Source organism: Taeniopygia guttata, chromosome 2 (assembly GCF_048771995.1).
Source record: "Taeniopygia guttata chromosome 2, bTaeGut7.mat, whole genome shotgun sequence".
NCBI classification, from domain to species: Eukaryota; Metazoa; Chordata; class Aves; order Passeriformes; family Estrildidae; genus Taeniopygia; species Taeniopygia guttata.
In genome coordinates, this window is record NC_133026.1 from 90,014,937 (window position 1) to 90,033,360 (window position 18,424).

Here is an 18,424-nt window from a genome sequence, read left to right on the forward strand (position 1 = left end):
CGTGGTGAGTGGCCATCACCGTTATAAAGTTAGCTGAACTTCCCTCAACACCAAGGGGACCAGAGGGGATCTTTAAGAGAAATGGCTTACCAAGAGAGTGGGACAACTGGCCATATGAATGGCCTTCCCTAAAACAATCAATGAAAATTATTCTGCTCCTCAGTCAGACAGACCAGCATGGGGGAAGCATCTACACAGTTCAGATGAACACTGAGCACCAAAACTGAGGAACTAGAAAATAAATTTTAAGAAAGTAAGGTGCTTGACTTAGCTTCCAGCCACATATTGCTTCCCAATAACAGGAGACACCCAGTGCACAAGTTGACATAAGCAGGAAGCCAGAACAACCACAAACTCACTCAGATAGAAGGCAAAGAGTAAATTTATTTGTTACCTCGTGAACCTGGGGATCCCCAAAGCAACACACAGGCAGAGATACCAAAGTAGCCAAGCAAGTACTATTACCAGTTAGTGCTAAAGAACCACTGGATTGCAGTTCATACAATGCTTATCTAGAATTATTGCTGGCTGCAAGGTCACTAAAGTGATTTACAATCCTCCTCAACAGTCTTGTGGTTTTTAACCCATTCCTTCCAGCATTGTGAAGATGAGCATATAGGGAACGGTAATGGGTGTGCCATAATGTGATTGACTATCTGTTGCAGTTGTTATGCCAGGCTTGTGCTATGATTTCAAGAGACTGCTGTATTACAAGGTTAAATTAAAACCCTGTGTAATGTTAAGTATCTTCCAATATGGAAATTTGGCACCAAACCCTCCATGTGTGGAATATCTACAAGAACTTGGTCAGAGTACTGAACACTGACACCAGTTTTACATAGTTTTGAAATCACTTGACTATCAGAGGCTCTGCTAGTTTGTCAGTAAGAAAAAGGCAATCATGTAAGCCACACACCCAACCAGCCAGCTTATCAGTGAAAAAATGGCAACCCGTATTTTAATGAATATAATACCTTCACAAGATGTGTGCGTCATGCTCTTGTTGCAGGCATCATGCACTACTACATGCTCATGCACATTGTGCCTAGCACAAGCCAACTTTTGACCCTGAACGCAGCCTTTATATATTACAACAAAGCAAACGTTAGTTCAGGAAACCCCAAAGAATGCTACCAAACACAAGCCCCAGAGTCCTTAGTTTCCTTCCAGAAAGTACACAGTTGCAGAAGGAAGCCTCTGGAGCCTGTGTTCTCCTGTACCCTTCACTCCATCACTTCAGTAGAGCCTGCAACCCCTGCACACAGTTAATTTTATGTATACATGCTACCTCCTGTCCAACTGCAATAGGGCTAATCACAGCCAGAAAATTAAACAGCTACCTAAGTCTGAAGCCTACTTTTGCACAAACACGGGGCTTCCTTTCTGGTTATCCATTAAAAAGAAAAGAGAAACATGCTTTTCTACTTTATGCTTCTCAACAATAAATACATATATATACAACAATATTTACAGTACTTTTCAAATGTGAGTCAGTAATTTATTGATATCAGCAAGAGGGTTATAGTCATTTGACTTTATTGTTTTTAGGAAATTAGCATATGGTTTTCATTAAGGGGGGAAAAAAAATCTAAAACTGTTTCTACAACTTTTTTCCTTTTTTTTAAAACCTTCATAAAATAACCAAATTGTTGAACCTTGTCTTCCTTGTTCTTTCTGGGAAACCAGCTGTGTGACTCATCCTTTGGGAACTTTCTATGGCCATTAATTGAAAAGAGAAATATTGACTTTGAAACAGATTATTTTCTTCCAAATATTTTAATGATATGGAAAAAACAACAAAAACAACAACAAAATGGAAAAACAAAACAAAACCAAAGCAGAACAACAACAAAAAATTATTCTCCTGATTAAGCATTCAGTTATTATAGGACAGCAATGCCCTCCAACCCTGCAAAACACGCCTGTGAGCTCAAGGTGTGCCTACGAATAAAGACAAAGTAGCAACACCAGCATCAGCAACACGGGAACCTCTCACGGCCCAGCAGTGGGTTATGAAAGGACAGTGTCACTGATGCAGAAAACAACCGGTTTGTCATTAAAACCCCTCAGTAATGATTTTCCCTATCCTCCAGCAAGCCACCTAGGCAAACATGGGCCAGCCAAGTGAAATTAATTGTTTCAGTTTGCTTCAGTACGTTTTACGTCAGACGTAGTTTTCAACAAGACAGAAAGACACATACAGACGGAAAAAAAAAATTAGAAAATTAATTAAGGCTGCGTGCATATAGCTAATGTCACAGAGGAGAGCAGTGCTTCGTGTTCACGTTAGCTCCAATTTTGCGCCGGCTTAACCAAGGAGTAGTAAACACTTCTTAACATGAATAGTTTCCAGCACCCCAGGATAGCACTTAGCCAGTTCTACACTCCTCCTCACCCCGGGCCTCCTCACCCCGGCCCCAGGACGGAACGAGTGACCACTCCGCTCCCCCGGGACAGCTCCGGGCTCCACAACCCACCGCCGCCTCCAACATGGCGCCCGCCCCTCTCCCCCGCCGAGCCGCCCGGAGCTCCCCGGCGCCCTCCCCCGGCCCGGGAACCGCGGTCCGCAGGGCGAGGGAGCCGAGCGCCCGCGGCAGCCCGGGGGCGGGGAAGGCAGAGCCCCGGCGGCCCTCCCTCCCATCCCCGCCCCGGGGCTGCCGCCGACTAGGCCGATGCTGGGGTGGCGGTCGCAGACCCCATCGGGCCCGATCCCTCCCTCTCTCTCCCCTGTACCTGGCCGCTTGCATGAGGGGGCTCCACCCGTAGTGGTTCCTGCTCTGCACCGAGGCGCCCTTCCGCAGCAGGAACCGCACCAGCTGCTCGTGGCCTCCCGCCGCGGCGAACTGCAGCCCCGTGTTGCCGGCCTCGTCCGTGCAGTCCACGGGCACGGCGGGGCTCGGCGGGGACGACGCTTCGCCGCGGGGCTCCGCCGCCGTCTCCTCGGCGCCGCACGAGGAGGAGGAGGGGGCCGCCGGGTCGGCGGGACCGCCGCCGCCGGGCAGCCCCAGGAGGCGTCGGGCGGTCTCGCAGTCGCCCTGCTCGCAGGCGCGGAGGAACAGCTGGACCTGGGGGGGCACCCCGCATTCCCCCATGGGCAGCGCTGCCGGGCCCCGAGCGGCTCGGCCGCCCGCGACCGCCCCCGCCGGGAAGGCAGCGGGGAGGAGGGGACTCGGCTGGCGGGAGGAGGCCGGCCCAGGGCGGCCGTAGCGCCCCGGCCGCTCTCGCAGGGCGCGAAGGGGGAGCCAGGCTGAGCTGCGCTCCTCGGAGCCGCCGAGGGTTATCGCAGCCTGGGCCGGGGGGTTCGGCGCCTCTCCTGCCCCGCTGGCAGCCCCAGCGGTGCCTCCCTGCCTCGCCCAGCCAGCGCCTGTGTCCGCACGGCTCCTGCCCTCTTCGCCGAGGGATTTCTGCGCTCTGGCTTGCACCCGTTCCGCGCCGTTACTGGCTGCCACAAATTAAATGTCTCCGCATTGCATGTCTTTTCTGCCCGGAGTCATTTCAGCAGGCCTTCGCTATGGGGCTGATTCCTTCTCACCTGACACAACAATCCCTTTTTCTTGCTTCGCAACGCGACTTCCTACAGCCTGGCGCGGTCCCTTTGTCAACCCCGCTCCGTGTACATGATACTTCAGCCTTTATTTGCACTGTTCTACTTTGTGTCTCCTATAGCTCCAAAGCGATCTCTCCTTTCAATGAGATACATGATTTGAAGTTCAGTCTTTTGCCCTACAAACACCCATTTCTCATCTCCTGACAGCGCTGGTTAGTCTTTCAGTTTAAAATCTTTGTGCATAAAATGTGGATTTCTTTTGTGTCTTCTCTTCAGTTTCAGCCCCCCTGGAAATCCTGAAATCTTTCCTAGGTTAGACTGATTTTACATCTAAAGCAAGGCAAAGAAGAAAAGAAAAATCTTGAACTTCGTCACTCAAGGATATCGTGTTGTGTCCCCTATCTAAATTCAGATAGGTAATTTTCTATGAAAATCAGTGACTTCAATGGCAGGACAGGGCACTTGTAACAGGATGGAGGGTTTGGGGATGAGAAGACTAGGAAAACTTAAAAAAAAAATAATAAAACTACCAAATGCCACTAAAATGTAGCAATCCCCTAGTTTTAGGCAGTGGCATCCTTATCTTCCAAGTTTTACAGCTTTTTGGCTCTGATACACTGGCAAATCCAGATTACTAGATCATCATGGCAAAGGGCCAAACAAGTTACACTTGGAGAAATTCTACAGCAAACAAGAGTCTTGGCTGCAGTTATGGACACTTTTCCTTTGGGAAAGTACCATTCATAGCAAAACAAAATAAGAATTCGCTTATTTATCATTACAGAAATAATAGAACAATTTCCTGGACAGGGCACGTATTCATTGTAGATAACATGTGTTAACTCATGTAGAATATTTAAGTATGTGTTGCCTACATTTATGTTAAATAATTTTCTTAAGCATAAAGAAGCTTACAGTGGCTGTCAGCAGAGTGAAGATGGGTGAGTTGGGAGAATTTTGGTCCAGCCAAATCAGCCTACAGCCATCCTTACATTACAACAGTATGAGAAACTTGCCATTGTCAATAAATCTGGATGGTGCACTTCACTCTTTGTAAGATTTCAGAGCCTGGAAGAAGGGAATGGAAAGAGTGATTAATGCAATACATTATTCATGATTGAAGAAAATTGGGTCATACTTACCATATCAAAGTGCATGCTCAGATATCAAATTAGTGGCAAGATCACTCCAGTTTATCTTTGAGATAAGCTACTCAACATGTTGATCCTACAAATTTATGTTATGTAGCTGATGGTTATGCTATCAATTTCTACTCATGGTTTGAAACTCCAGACAAAGATATCATTAATGGATTTAGAAACCTATCTGCAAAAGATGCAACACTTATTTTAGGAAGTTTATAAGACATAGGAAATATTTGATGTGGTTTAAAAAATGAGAGGGAAAATTATTTGTCCTGAATTCTGCTGCTGTCATCTGATGGTCATTATCATCTTCAGTTGGCATCCTAGGCTTTTATACTGGTATGATCACTCAGGGATTTCTGTCACTTACGGACAATCAAGGCAAGGAAAAATAATCAAATTTCTTCTGAAATTAATAAACTTCTGTGGAATATTCTCCTGGATGATGCAGTACCAAGCTCTTTGGAAAATATAGGATTTGATTTCTTCACCAATGAAAGAACAACCTAAGCCTTTCAAACAGTTCATTAGGGTAAGATAATGGAGAAAATGTAGGTTGGCAGATAAGATGGGACAAAATAAAACCAAGATTCTCAAGTGCAGACTGTGTGTGAGTTGTTCAGAAGATTTGTCCAAACTGCATCTTTGTCCAGTCAGTGAAAAATGCATTGCTTTTGATAAGAAATTCCTTTACATCAGTTCTGTGCTAATTTATATAGCTCAATGTTAGATTGCTCCAAGGTTAAAATAATTTTAAATGACAGGAAAAACCCTAATGAATGAAGAAATTGCTTTCAAATAAAGAAGATGAGGACAGTGCAAGGAACAGAACAGGCCCACTAAAAAGTGCAGAACAGATAAGGCAGGAGTACACATGTCAGGAATCAACATCTGTGAAAATTCTCTAACATAAGTCTCCACTGCTGATGATCTCAAAACACTAGCAATACTGGCAAGGAGATACAAGCTTTATTGATGCTACTCATCATATAATGTGAAATAAAAGAGATAAATTATTTAGGGCTATTGTTCTTCAAGATTCAGAACTCATCTTTTGCCAAACAAAGCCTAGGAAACCGTTAGAGCATGTAATGTACCTGTGGAACATTAAAGTAAGTGTAATATGGCAAATGTGCAATGATATAGAACTACAAATTGGCCAGGTAAGGTGACAAAAAATTCTGTTGCTCGTACAATAGTAATAGGATGTAATATATTTGGATACATACCATGACACATGAGCAAATCTCTACCTTGTATATAATTCAGGATCATGAAATATGGAAAACTGTAAAATTGCCATCATAATCAAAAGCCTCTCAGAAATGTTAAAATGCATATAGTCAAGCAATCTGTTCCAAAGAAATCCATAAAACAAGAAACAGCTGACTCATTAATAATCTGTATTGTCAAAAAAGAGGATGGTGGCATCTCAAATCCCCAAGTATGATGACATTTTTTCATGGCAATTTAAGAGGTAAAAGACTTATTTTCTACAGTAAAATCTTACTGATGTGAATCACAAGAAAGTCATATTTCTGAGAAAAAGAAAACTGAAATTTTTAGTATGTCTTTTGTGTGAAAACACTTATCTCTGCCTTAATGAAAAGGAAGACACATGTATTAGAAATACCATCACAGGACAGGAAATGCTTCCGCAGTATCACTGGACTTATGTATGTTAACTGTGGTCCTTTCAGGCATAGAAACGGAAACAACTTTGAAAAAATTACTAAAAACCAAATAGTAGTAAGCAGCTACAGTGTAGGGTGAGAAAGATTAATTTCACTATTCAATACCTGCTTGACTTCTTGGTTCTGAATTTTAATCATGGTCTTCCTTCTGTCTACTATAAACATGTGCTATACCTTTATGAGGAATTTACTTCATTTATATGTTTCAGAATATGCCATAATTTTGACAAACATTCAGAAAGTATTTGCAACTCTGTGTTTTAATTAATTGTGTCTGCATGAGACTTCATGAAAAATCAGTCAGGTTTCCAACAAAACATATTTTTATTAACATGCCACATCATACCATACTTTGTGAGCAGAGCTGCAGTTTTGTTGCAATACTTTCTGACAGCTAAGCTTCCCGGCCTAGGTTTCCTTTATGTACATTATCTGTTCCACTGCCTGTAGTTCATGCTTGCTATTTTGCTTAAGAGAAAAATTATCTGCAAGCAATACATACCTACAGCAAGCAAATATATTGATTGATGCCTTTGACATGCATGCTCTATCTCTCTCTGTCTGTCCTGGCTTGTATGTGAGTTTCTGAGCAAGGCATTTTGTGTGTGTAATTTATCTATGTGTACACATACACATGTACATGTGCACATACATGTTCTACAGAGGTCTGCAAACTGGTGTAGCTGAGGTCTTGGCCAAGTAATCCACTGAATGCTGCCTCATTTTACTGACCTGTCACTAGGAGAATTTCACAGCATTCACCAGATAGAAGGTCCCTGAAATAGGCGACAGTTTCTATGTCAGTCATCAAGTCTGTGTTTTTAATCTGTTTTATTTTTAGAGTTCTTCCTCTCATCTCAACTCCTTGATCTCTCTACCTGTGCACTATACACCCAGCTTCCCTCTTGACCCAAAGCTTACCCTGTAAAACAGAGATCCTGCTGAAGCACCAGCACCCTTTGGCACTGGGGAAGAAGGGTGTGGCTCATTTCATGTTTTGTATGCACTGTGCAGCTGTCTCAAATAAAGAGACTTTCAATCCTAACAGATTTATTTTTAAAAGTCCTTGGCACTGGTAGTTATAGGCTGAATAATAATATTTTAAAAATATTTGTGCTAATAAAGGAGAGAAAGAGCAGCCAAGATGAGAACTGGGGGGCGTGTTGCAGGGCAATGCACAGTTTTTATGTACATTTAAAACAATGGTGAGCAATGAGCCCATAGGTCCAATGCTATCTCCAGTGGGTATGTTTTATAGCTTGGATTATCCTTTCTTTCCTTAAGCAAATTTCCTATGTCCAAAGTATTTGTACATGATGTTTCCTATCATATTCTTCTGATTTTAATTTTTTCTTTAGAATATGAAAGCATTGGCTTTTTCTAGAACTAGGAACTTTATTCTGAAATACATTATTTGATACTCTATTTTTACTCTGGAAGTGTGGATTTAGGAAGCTCTTTAACTTATTGAAAATGCAGTCTTCCCACTCAATTTCCATTTTAGATTTTTGCTTTTTTACACACAAAAGGACAAAAAGGAAAAATTTGCAAAATTTAATAGCTCTGTTTTTTCTGTGATGTATATGTCATCATTAAAAATAAGAATACCTTTTAATAACTCTACAGGTGTCAAATAGTTCACCTTATCTTACCTCTTTAGGTATTCCCTATATGTAAACCTCATGTATTTTAGCTGAAACCTAAAAAAACCTCCTGTATTTTAGGTATTTCCTATATGTAAAGCTCATGTATTTTAGATGAACTAAGTATTACTTTCATTTCAAACATATTTCAGAAAACAACAGATACATTCTTAACTTCAGCTATTACATTCACTATAATGTGAATTCTTGTCTTGTGGACAATTACATATTGTTGCGGTTAGTTTTTATATCTTAGTGCTTTTTGATAGGTTTAGTTAATATTTTGTATACTTTTTGAGGTGAATAAAAGATTTTCCATGTTAAAAAATAAACTTTTCAAGGGCATTGATTATTCTACCGATCTTCTGGTTTAATTTGGACAACTAAGGGCACAATAGATATTTCTAGATAAGTAATTAGAGTTTTTATATCACTTGTTTGGTTACTCTACTTATCTTTCTTTGAAACTCCTGAAGCAAATGAAATTATAACTCTTTAAACACTAAAAAATCATAACTAATTGTTTTAACTTTTATTCTTCTATCCACCTGAAAGAAACAAGAGAACTTCTTAAAAGGAACTCTTCCATGAAAATGTTGCTACAAGTTTTATGGCCAGCAGTAAACTCATTCATTTGCCTTATTAATTGTAGATTGTTTTTCCTCTGGGGCTTATTTGTATGTTCAGAGAGAATTCTTTACACCTTAACTATTTCAGCTGAGAATGTTCAGTCTTCCCATCATATTTACACCCCAAAAATGTTAGAAAAGGTTTGACAAAACATGTTTTTGCTTTCATATTCTTTACATGTTGTACAAACTTCTTTGTGAATGCGACTAACTGATTCTTTATGATTTTTATATTAACCTGATCACTGTACTTTCTCTTGATGAATTTCCTCTGGTTTGTGTTTTTGGACATCATCCCCAGGGAACTAATTTTTATTAGCAATACTTTCAATTCCCACTGTGATGATGATCACGGAAAGTCTTCACCCATTACTTTGCTGTAAGAGCATTATTACTCCTGAGAGCAGTTCTGTAATTTGATTCTCTGTTTCCCATTTTTTTGTTTCAGAACTTGTTTTAGTCATGTAATCATGTTCTTATGTTTCTTCCATATTGCTCTAATACTTAAAATAGTTATATAAAATACAGATTCTTATAACATTTAAGAACCTCTGCAGAAGAACTCTCTGTTTTTTTCTTGGGTTTTATATTTTTTTTTTTTTTCTCACTACTCTTAATTAACTCTTAGTCCTATGTTTTGTTCTTTACCTCTTCCCAATCTCCTCAGTAACTTCTTTTGGAAGTCCAGGAGGATCACTTCTTTGATTCACTCCAGGAAAATGCTTCCTTTATTCAGAAAGATGGCAAGCAAGGTGTCGTGGTTTGACACGGAAAAAGAATTTTTCCGGAAGGAAGAGGTCAGTTTGGACATTGACCAATTGAAAGTAGACACGCCTCTGAGAACACAGAGGGGTTAAAAGCAGAATTCCCAGGGGAACTCGCTCTTGGGTTCCGGTCGGTGGTCAGTGCAGGACTCTCCCCTGCCCGGCGATGAGCTGGGTGGGGGAGGGGAGAAGCCATGTGGCCTTCGGAGGTAGGCCCAAGGGTGGAGGGGCTGGAACCAGGCTGGCCCCCCTGCAGATGGAAGGGTGGAGAAAATCTGGGATGTCTCTGTTCCCCCCAGAGTCTCTCTCTCTCCCAAGAGAGAAAAAGAGACAGCAGTGGTTTTATCAGCAGTTCGCCGCGGGGAAGGAGAAGAGCGGGGAGGGGGGCCGCAAGGTGCCCAGCCGGGCTGTGGGAGCTGGAGCCTGGGCAGCGAGCCATCTTTGGGAGTTGGGACTTTTAACCCTTCCTGAGAAATGAAAGCTTTGTGAAATTTTTCTCCTCCTTGGTTTGAAAAAGAGAGGAAGAGAGACAGCCTGGGACCCGGGATGTTGGAAGGAGAAATTCTAGGTGGGAGGAGATGATGGAGTGGCTGTTTGGCTGGACTTTTTCTTGGTAGCCACAGACTGAACTGATCTTCTCCTCCAAGAGAGACTGTATTTTAGGAGGATGCCGGTGAGCCAAAGAGACCTGCTTCAGCTGGGAAAAGACAGAAGTAGAGCGAACAGAGAAAAGTTAAGGAGGTTTGTGGTGGTGCCCCCTGTCTTCAGAGAGGAAGAAGAGAAGAAGATCTCTGTTCGTGGATCCTCGGCCCCAGGGGAAAATGGGGGGGACTGTTGGTCCCAAAAATGAAAAACTGAACTGTTGTTTTTTCCCCTCTTGGCAGGGCATCCTTGAAAGGAAAAATCCTAAAAGCAGTCTGTCCATCCATGCATTGGTGGTGAGAGCACTGTGCATGGAAAGGAGAGGGTCACCACTGGCAAACTTTTTCTCCGGGCGGTGCCATGTGGTGACATGGAAGCACAGGATGTGGCAGCTGTGTTTCTTGGGGCGTCTGTGGCACAAGAGAGACTCCTCTCTCCCTGCAGATGGACTGGGTGTTGATTATCTGGAGGGTGGAAACCTGATTGGGGTCCAGATTGTGTCTCACTGTGGTTTGTTGGAGTTGGGTGGTGGGAGGAGGAATGCTTTGGAAGGTTTTCATTTTGAATTGTGTGTGTTTCTTTCTTCTTCCCCCCCCCCCCCCCCGCTTTTATAGTAGCATAGTGGTAGTAGTTTAATAAAGTTTTTTTCTTGTTATTAAGCTTGGGCCTGCTTTGCTCTGTTCTCGATCGCATTTCACAATTTCACAGCATTCAGTTGAGAAATTGCATTTTTATGGGGGGGCATTGTGCCAGTGTCAAACCATGACACAAGGAAGAAAAGAAGAAAAGCAAACACTGGGCATGCAAGAACTGGTGCCACCTGACTCTTCAGACCCAAAGTTTGCTAGTCACAGCTTCCTTTATATGCAATGTAAATTCTCAATTCCAACATATTGTTATTTAGTAGTTGTTTACAAAGCATATTGCAATTAGATTTATACCTATATAATTACCTGTGATAACTAGCTGTATAGATGAATAAGAAATAATCTGTCTATTCACACAGTCGTTGCAAATCCACCTAAATTACTTGCTTTATACTAGCTTGCCAGAATCAGAATCAGTCACTGGTTTTCAGTGCCCTTGTGTCCAGAGCATGGTCTCCACAGTAGTTGAGTCTGTGTTTGTTGTCACATACAATACTTATTATAATGTAAAATGAGAAAGAGCTCATAGCTGTATGCTCTTACCCTGATAGTGATGAAAATTTTTCCCTTCCTTAGTGTTAGTTTCTTTCACTTAGTAGTGCTGGTGAGCACCACCCAGTGCTGTGTACTGGGCTGAAGTTCTCTCTGTGGGCGTGACTGAACTCCTGTGCTGGGCTGATCTTGACAGGCCTCCACCAGCAGAGGATGTTGCAGAGGACAATTTCTTTGGAAAATGGGTGGAACGAATGACACCTCCAAACCGGTTCCATCTCCCTACTGCATGTGAGAGAGAAACTGTGTACAGTTATGTTACATTTATGTTAAAGTGTTTCAAATGCAAAAGCAGGAGCTCTCAGGTAATATCATGGCCTCCAGATCTCAAGTTTAGGCAGACAGGGTTTCATCCTGTTAAGCGCTGAAGTAAAACAAGCAGTATGGATATGTTGTGGAGTATGAAGCAAATCTGAAAGTTCTAACTAGTGCTACTGTTGTTTTTTTCCTCCATGATTCTGTCAAGCCATAGAATGGACTGCCCATTTTCTGTATAGTAAACTTGGGATTTTCTCTAGTCTTCTGGATTTCTCTCAATGAGGCAACATAGGTTGACTTCTTTTTTCAGCCAAGAACATTAATTTATTCAACAAAAAAGCTTGTCATTAATGCCTATAACTTCTTAGCCTGTGTTCTGCTCTACTTCTGAAGCACATGCTATTTACAGGTAGCAGAATAGATGAAGCCTGGTTTCCTATCAATTTGTTCCTTTCAACCCCTAAGCTCTTCCTAGTCATTCTGTGGGAAATAACCTCCCTTGCTGTCCTGCAGCTCCGAAAATTTCTGTCTACAGACAGCAAGCCTTGGGGCTATCCCAGGGGCCAAAGCAGCTTGCTGTGGTCCTGGCAGCTCAGTGCCAGAAGCACTTTCCCTTGCTGGGGAAACTGTATATCCGCCATGCAGCTATCAGTGCTTATGAAAGTTCCTCAAGCTTCAGGGCGACCAGATCACCTTTCGCTTGAAGGGTGACAGCAAAAGGAACATGCCTTCCTCCCTCCTGCCCACATCCCAGCTCTGTGTGATCCAGCAGAACCAGGATAGCTTCTACTCCCTCCTTGCCCCGGGATGGGTCAGCACCAGCACTGGTTCAACTGGTTATGTCCCCAGGGTGAACGCGGAGCAGGTTGGAGCGGCGTGCCTTCCCTGGGGTGCTGGAACCCTCGGGGGCCAAGCAGCCTTCCGACCACCAGGAGACCGAGGGACACCGTTCCCGGGGAGGCGGCTGGCGGGGGGCGGGGACGCAGCACCCCTGAGGGACAAGCGGGGCGGGTTCCCTGCCCAGGGGTAGCGCTCCCCGCCCCGCCGCAGCGCCCGTGCCCGGCTCTTCCGCGCCGCGCCCCTCCGGGCTGGCCGGCGGCGGGGCGGGGAGGAGGGAGGAGCCGGCGGCGGAGGAGCCGTGCGGGCTTCCTGGCGGGGCAGCGCTGGCGGCGGGCGGGTATCGCGGCGTGGGCAGGTCCGTGAGAACTTCGCGACTCTGCCCGGGGCGGAGGCGCTGCCGTGTCCGTGAGACGGCAGCCGCCGCCCGCTCGCCATGGCCGGCCGCCTCGGCCGCGGGATGTGCTGGGGCAAGCGGGGCCGGAGCTGCCGGGGCGAGGGCGCGCTGCTCGCCCTGGCGCTGCTGGCCGCCCTCGGCTTCCTCGTGTGGCGGCACGGCCCGCCGCCCCGCCACGCCGCCCGCCGCGCCCCGCCGCAGCCGCCGTCCCCCGACTCCGAGCTGCTGCGGCGGCCGGTGTACGCCAAGCCGGCCCTGGACCCGGGGGCGCTGGGGGAGCTGGGCCGGGCGGTGAGGCTGGAGCTGAGCCCGGCCGAGAAGCGCCGCCAGGAGGAGAGCATCCGCCGGCACCAGATCAATATCTACCTGAGCGACCGCATCTCGCTGCACCGCCGCCTGCCCGAGCGCTGGCACCCGCTGTGAGTACTGCCGAAGGCAGGTGGGGTCGGGGCAGAGGTGCCGTGCCTGCCGCTGCTGCGGCTCAGAGCCGCTCCGGCAAACTGGAGTGTCTGCTGGCAGCGGTCAGCGCGGGGTAGTCGTGTCTCTCTTGAGTACCTCTCGCTCAGGAGCGCGGAGGCTTTTGGAAACTTTCCCATCCCAAACGCTCTTGCATCGCAGCGCTCGCTCTCAGAGTTAAGTCGATTGGTGACTTTGCAGGCTGCCGCACCCACACAAGGCAGTACAAAATCGCGTGTTGGTGGTGCGTGTACAGGTTATTTTCTCTGGTAGTGTGTTTTCAGTCCTCAAGCTACGCTGCTCTGCCGTGTTTCTCCTGCTGCTGTCCACTCCTGCTGCTACTGGGTAGCAGCATGCATTTTCAGTCACTCCCAGCTTTACAAATGTTAAGCTTCCTAGACTTCAGCTGTGGATTGTATTCAAATGTCTTAAGACACACAGTTTAAAGGAGCAGTTTTACCAGGAGTGAGCTAGAAGTGGTGCTCACAAAGGTAGGGAATGGTATTCTGAAGTGGGACTGTGCCTGATCCGGGATGCATGGTTGCTGGCACAAGGTGCATTTACAAATTACATTTACAGTTACGACACCAGTGGCAGATAATCGCATAGGGAATTGTAAACGAAGGGTTAGATAACGTTAGATGAGGTGGCTCTAGTTTACAAGGCAATGGCTCAGTGCAGCTATGAAGCCAACGTGGCACAACAGGTCTGACTGTTGTGCTCTCGTGCAAAAACTCAGTGTGGCACCGTCTTGGGCTCTCCTGTGAGTGGATGGTGAGAGCCGGTTAAGGGGATATGCTAGCCATCACAGGGGATGGGATGGAGCCACGGCTGCTACTGACTCCTCATTTCTGTTTCACTTGAGTGTGGCTTCAGCTGATTCATTTCGTTGCAGCAGGTTTGTACGATATGGTAATAAAAAGCTGTGGAAAAGGCAGGGCTCTGTCTCTCCTGTGCATTCACTTCATGCCTGTGTGTCCTGCCCAATGTTTAACCAACTCTAATTGTAAGTGCTGAGTCTAAAACGTGAGTCTTATGATGGCTTTCAAAAAGTTGCAAATGCAAGGCTTTTTCATTATAAGTTTGAGCCTGACACTAGGCTTGTTTTACTTATTATTTCCCTCTTATCAGCAGTCTGTAGACCATAGGTCAAAAAGGACCATTTTAGTTTCATTTCCGTGGGAAGAATTAATTATTTCAATGAGTTATTTTGGACTTCTGCCATTTCTCTATGACAGGGTGCTATATGAAATGGAAGGTCACAGTTGTTGAATAGGAGATCTTATAGATGGTTGTGGGTGACTATTCTAGAAATGAAAATGATTTAAATAGATTTTGCTACAACAGCAGACCCTTTTTGATTTTAATATATGGATGCTGAAATGACAAAATATATCCAAACCAAAAGAATCACAGAAGCATCAGTGACATAATCTCAGAGATAATTGCCTTCTGAAGCTGAGGCTGTATTGTACTGTTGGCAGGTGCTTCATGCCTTTGCACACAGTTAAATCTAAATTATGGCAAGAATGTCACAGAGCATCTCTCCAACTCACACAGCAAATGAAAAAAACTTTCCCAAAGGCAATTTTGCAACTAAGTGTTAACTCCTTCTCTCAAGAAGGAAGACCATGTAAAAGATTGAAGTAAAAAAAAAAAAATTAAAAACTTATCATCAAGCCCACAGCCATAGAAAATGCATTACAGTTTGTTCCAAGATTAGAGGTTATCCAGTTCAAAATCTCGAGTCTAGGGGAAATCTTATTTATGTATATTTTTATTTTAAGATGGGTAATGCTTGACTACTCTAATGAACATGTTGGTGATGGGTGAGGCTATAATGATGGGAAATAAGTAGTAATGGTAAATGGCAACTAGACTTCAGTGGTCCACCAAAATCATGCAAAGGTTAAATTTTAGATGTGATCAGTGAAACGACTTTGGTACCAGAAGATGACAAATGCACCATTTTTTAGTGGATTCCCAGAAGAGAACCAGAGAACTGTGTGCTGGCAAGCCTTGGATCTTTTCCAGTCACGTTATCTACAAACTGTGGTAAGGGAAAGAATTGGTAACAGATGGGAGGGTGTGATCTATTGAGAAAGTCAACAAGGCTTTTGTCAAGGATGATGTGTCTCACAAATCTTTGAGTTCTTCAAAGGTTTTAATTATATGGATAAAGAAGTGTGTTGTTACTTGATGAGTTCCTTAAACAACTGTAAAATAATGTGGAAATTCCTTGCATTTATAAATGACTGAGTAGAATCTGTGAATTTTTTTTTTTTGGTTGGTTTTTTTCAGTTTTTTTGTTTGATTAGTTTTGTTTTTTGTTTGTTTTAAGGAGCAAAGATTTCCCACAGAAATCTGTGTTGGACTCAATGCAGTTCAACTTACAGCATGTCTTTCATAAAGAAGTGACTAATTTACAGGTCTTCCTGGTGGCTTGCTGGAATTGTACCTCCTGCAGGATTCCTGCAGTACATGGTTGATGCATGAAAATGGATGAAACAAATTCTGCCACCTCCCTGTTCCAAAAATCCATTTCCTGTAAAGCATAGTCCCTCCACTAGAAAATTTAAATAAAATGTTCAGGAGATATTTACAGATACTATACTTGGAGATTCTGTTCTGGGCTATGGGCTTTTGGTCTGTTTCAGCATATTCTTGTATGTGTGGAGGCAATCAGGACATTTTAGATACCAAAAAAGAGACAGCATTACAACACCTGGATGCCCCAAAGCTCCTTTTGACATTAATGTCCTCCCACACTGATCAGTGAACCCACTCTCTGTGTGTGAATTGGTGAAAACATTTGAATCCAATGAAAACAAGAGTTTTGCTAATAAGATAGTGTCTGAACCAGTAAGCTGTTAAATGTGATATGCAAAATGATTGCACAAGGTGTTGCTGTGTCAGAAACTCGTGCCAAAAATCTTTTCCTAGTGCTGCATGTTGTACATCCTGGACCTGCCATGGGAACAGAAGTGTGGCAGGTATTTGCTAATATCTGTGTCTGTAATACTGTTCAGAAAGAAAAGAATAGTTTGGCTGAGGTTACTCTCTCAAATAATGTTTGGATTGATGATATTTGACTATATTCATAAATCCAGGAGGTTTCTAATATAGATCTTTCTCTTACCAATATATTCCTGGCAGTGAAAATATTTAGAAATTTGTTAGTCCTTCTTGTTCCCACCACTGTAATTTGCTTTTTTGATGACTGATTCCGTTCTATTGACCTGCAGACCCAAATAACTTGACAACTACAATTGTTTCCTTCATACAATTTCTGCTTCCTTTATCTGGCTGAGCTTGACATCAGCAACTGACAATGTGTTTCATCACACAAGAATTGTTTAGTTTTATTGAAAGTATACATATAAACAAGTAAATATTATGTATAAATAATCTATTAAAATGTTAATTTGGAAGACTCTTATGGATAAGAATGTAAGTTACTAAATGATCATACAGTTTGTACAAGGCTAGAAGTGAAATAAGCCATAGGGTCAGAGAAGGATTGAGGTTGGAAGGAAACTTTGGGGTGTCTAGTCCAACACTGAAACCTCCAAGGATGGAGATTCAACAACCTTTGACCACATCTTTAAATGCAACATCACTGCCACAGTGATTTCTTTTTATTTTTTCCCCTGATCATAAGGTTGCCTGGATGGCCCAGCTTCCCAACATTTACCCTTAATTTCTTGAATTTGTTTTCATAAAGGAAGTAACAATTATAGGAGGTTTAAAGCCAGCAATTGTTCTGTGTCAGACTTTGAGGGCCCTGTTGAGGCTGATGCCCTGTAAGTGAGTGTGGTGAGCCTGGGGCCATGGGGTGTGATTGCTGCTGCTGCTTCTCTGCCTTCTTCCCCCTGCAACAACACGTCTGCATTGTGTCCCATGGGGCTTCTCCAGGACTGTAGGGCTAGGCAGACAACTGATATGTTCTCTTAGCCTTTTACAGCTGATTACAATGTGTAAGAAATACATTTCCAGTTTTTCTACTTGGGTTCTTTCAGATTAAGGACTATTTTCAAGCATTGTTTCAGATTTTAGACTTTTTTTTTTTCTTTCTATATCACAAGAGGGATGCATTGCTCATTTATTTTGGGGATAGTTTCTGTAAAATCACACAAGCTGCCTTTCAGCTGACTCTTGGTACAAATGGAACAATCAGGACTAGGCACTTTTGTGCTGACTCAGCATTTCATGCTTTCTCTTTCATGGTAGAAGCCTGATTCAGCCCTTGGGGCTCATTTTACTTGTGATCACAAGGAAATGGATTTTTAATTCTTTCCTGTCTTTCCTAAGTAGCCACAAAAGCCCCCAAAATATTGAATGTGGTCTGCATAGTATTTTTCAGCTATTAGAAAAAGTTCTAGAGGTTTGTTCTTTAATTCTAGGTAATCTTCTGCATTTTGGAGAGATTCTTTATATATTTTTTTTTGTATATGTGTGATTTTATGTATATTTTTACGTGTCTGTGCATATACCTTTAAGTGTCTTTGTATAGATAGCTAGATATACACAAATGCTCAAATTCCTCTGCCACCATCATTTATGCCTATCATTTTATTTTTTTGGGGGGGAAAATTATGTTTGACTTTAGCGTAACAATCTTCTGCTATGATTATTTTGTCTTTCAATACTGTTTTTCCTGTTTGCTCCCATATTTGAATTTGAATCTCCCAGAGTCTCTCTTCTGTGGTTTGTTTTGTTTTTTGGGCTGTAAATAGTAAATTATACCAGGATGTTTGTCTGATAGTATCTTCCTAACAAGTTCCAAGAATAAGCCTTGATATTAGGTTTTGGTTCCTTTTCTACTCCAAAAATCACAGCTACTCCTGCTAGGAGTTTTAACCTGACACTGTTCTGGGAAAGTTCCCAGATCTGTGATTGATAGTAAGCAAAAATTGATTTTTTTTAAATTCAAAAACTGCTTTTATTTAAGCAATTGTCTGTAAGGATCAAGTGCATCCACCCCTTATTTGCAGTGATGACTACAATAGCTTCTTTCAGTTATGACTTTGCAAAATATTTTTTTTTTGTCCTGAATCAAATTACTCACACTGAAGTAAGTTTTTGAATGTAGGTGTAGGAAATAGTATGTCTCTGTGGAAAGGTTAAGTGTATTTCACTATCTTGGAAGAAAAGTGAAAACAACTGAGCAGAATGTAACCTCTGTTTCAGCTCAGCAATATAAAACAAAAATC

General features: G+C 43.2%; 2 protein-coding genes across 6 annotated transcripts in view; one reads left to right on the forward strand and one right to left on the reverse strand.

Annotated features, from left to right (window-relative positions):
* The window catches only part of ANKS6 (ankyrin repeat and sterile alpha motif domain containing 6), a 41,470-nt gene extending 37,949 nt beyond the window's left edge, over window positions 1-3,521 (reverse strand). For 3 of the 5 annotated variants that reach the window (XR_003958774.4, XR_003958773.4, XM_030265819.4), the window contains exon 1: window positions 2,734-3,518. Coding sequence is in view for 3 of the 5 variants with exons in the window: in XM_030265819.4 (XP_030121679.4) it covers window positions 2,734-3,092 (359 nt within the window). In the remaining 2 variants the exon portion in view is untranslated. Of the gene's footprint in view, window positions 1-2,733 lie in introns of all 5 variants that reach the window. The other 2 variants (XM_030265820.4, XM_030265821.4) reach the window with 2 other exon arrangements.
* Window positions 3,522-12,626: 9,105 nt separating this feature from the next.
* Window positions 12,627-18,424, forward strand: part of GALNT12 (polypeptide N-acetylgalactosaminyltransferase 12) — a 46,461-nt gene continuing 40,663 nt past the window's right edge. The window contains exon 1 of the mRNA XM_030265822.4: window positions 12,627-13,174. Within this exon, the coding sequence (XP_030121682.4) occupies window positions 12,795-13,174 (380 nt within the window). The 5' untranslated portion in view covers window positions 12,627-12,794. The remainder of the gene's footprint in view (window positions 13,175-18,424) is intronic.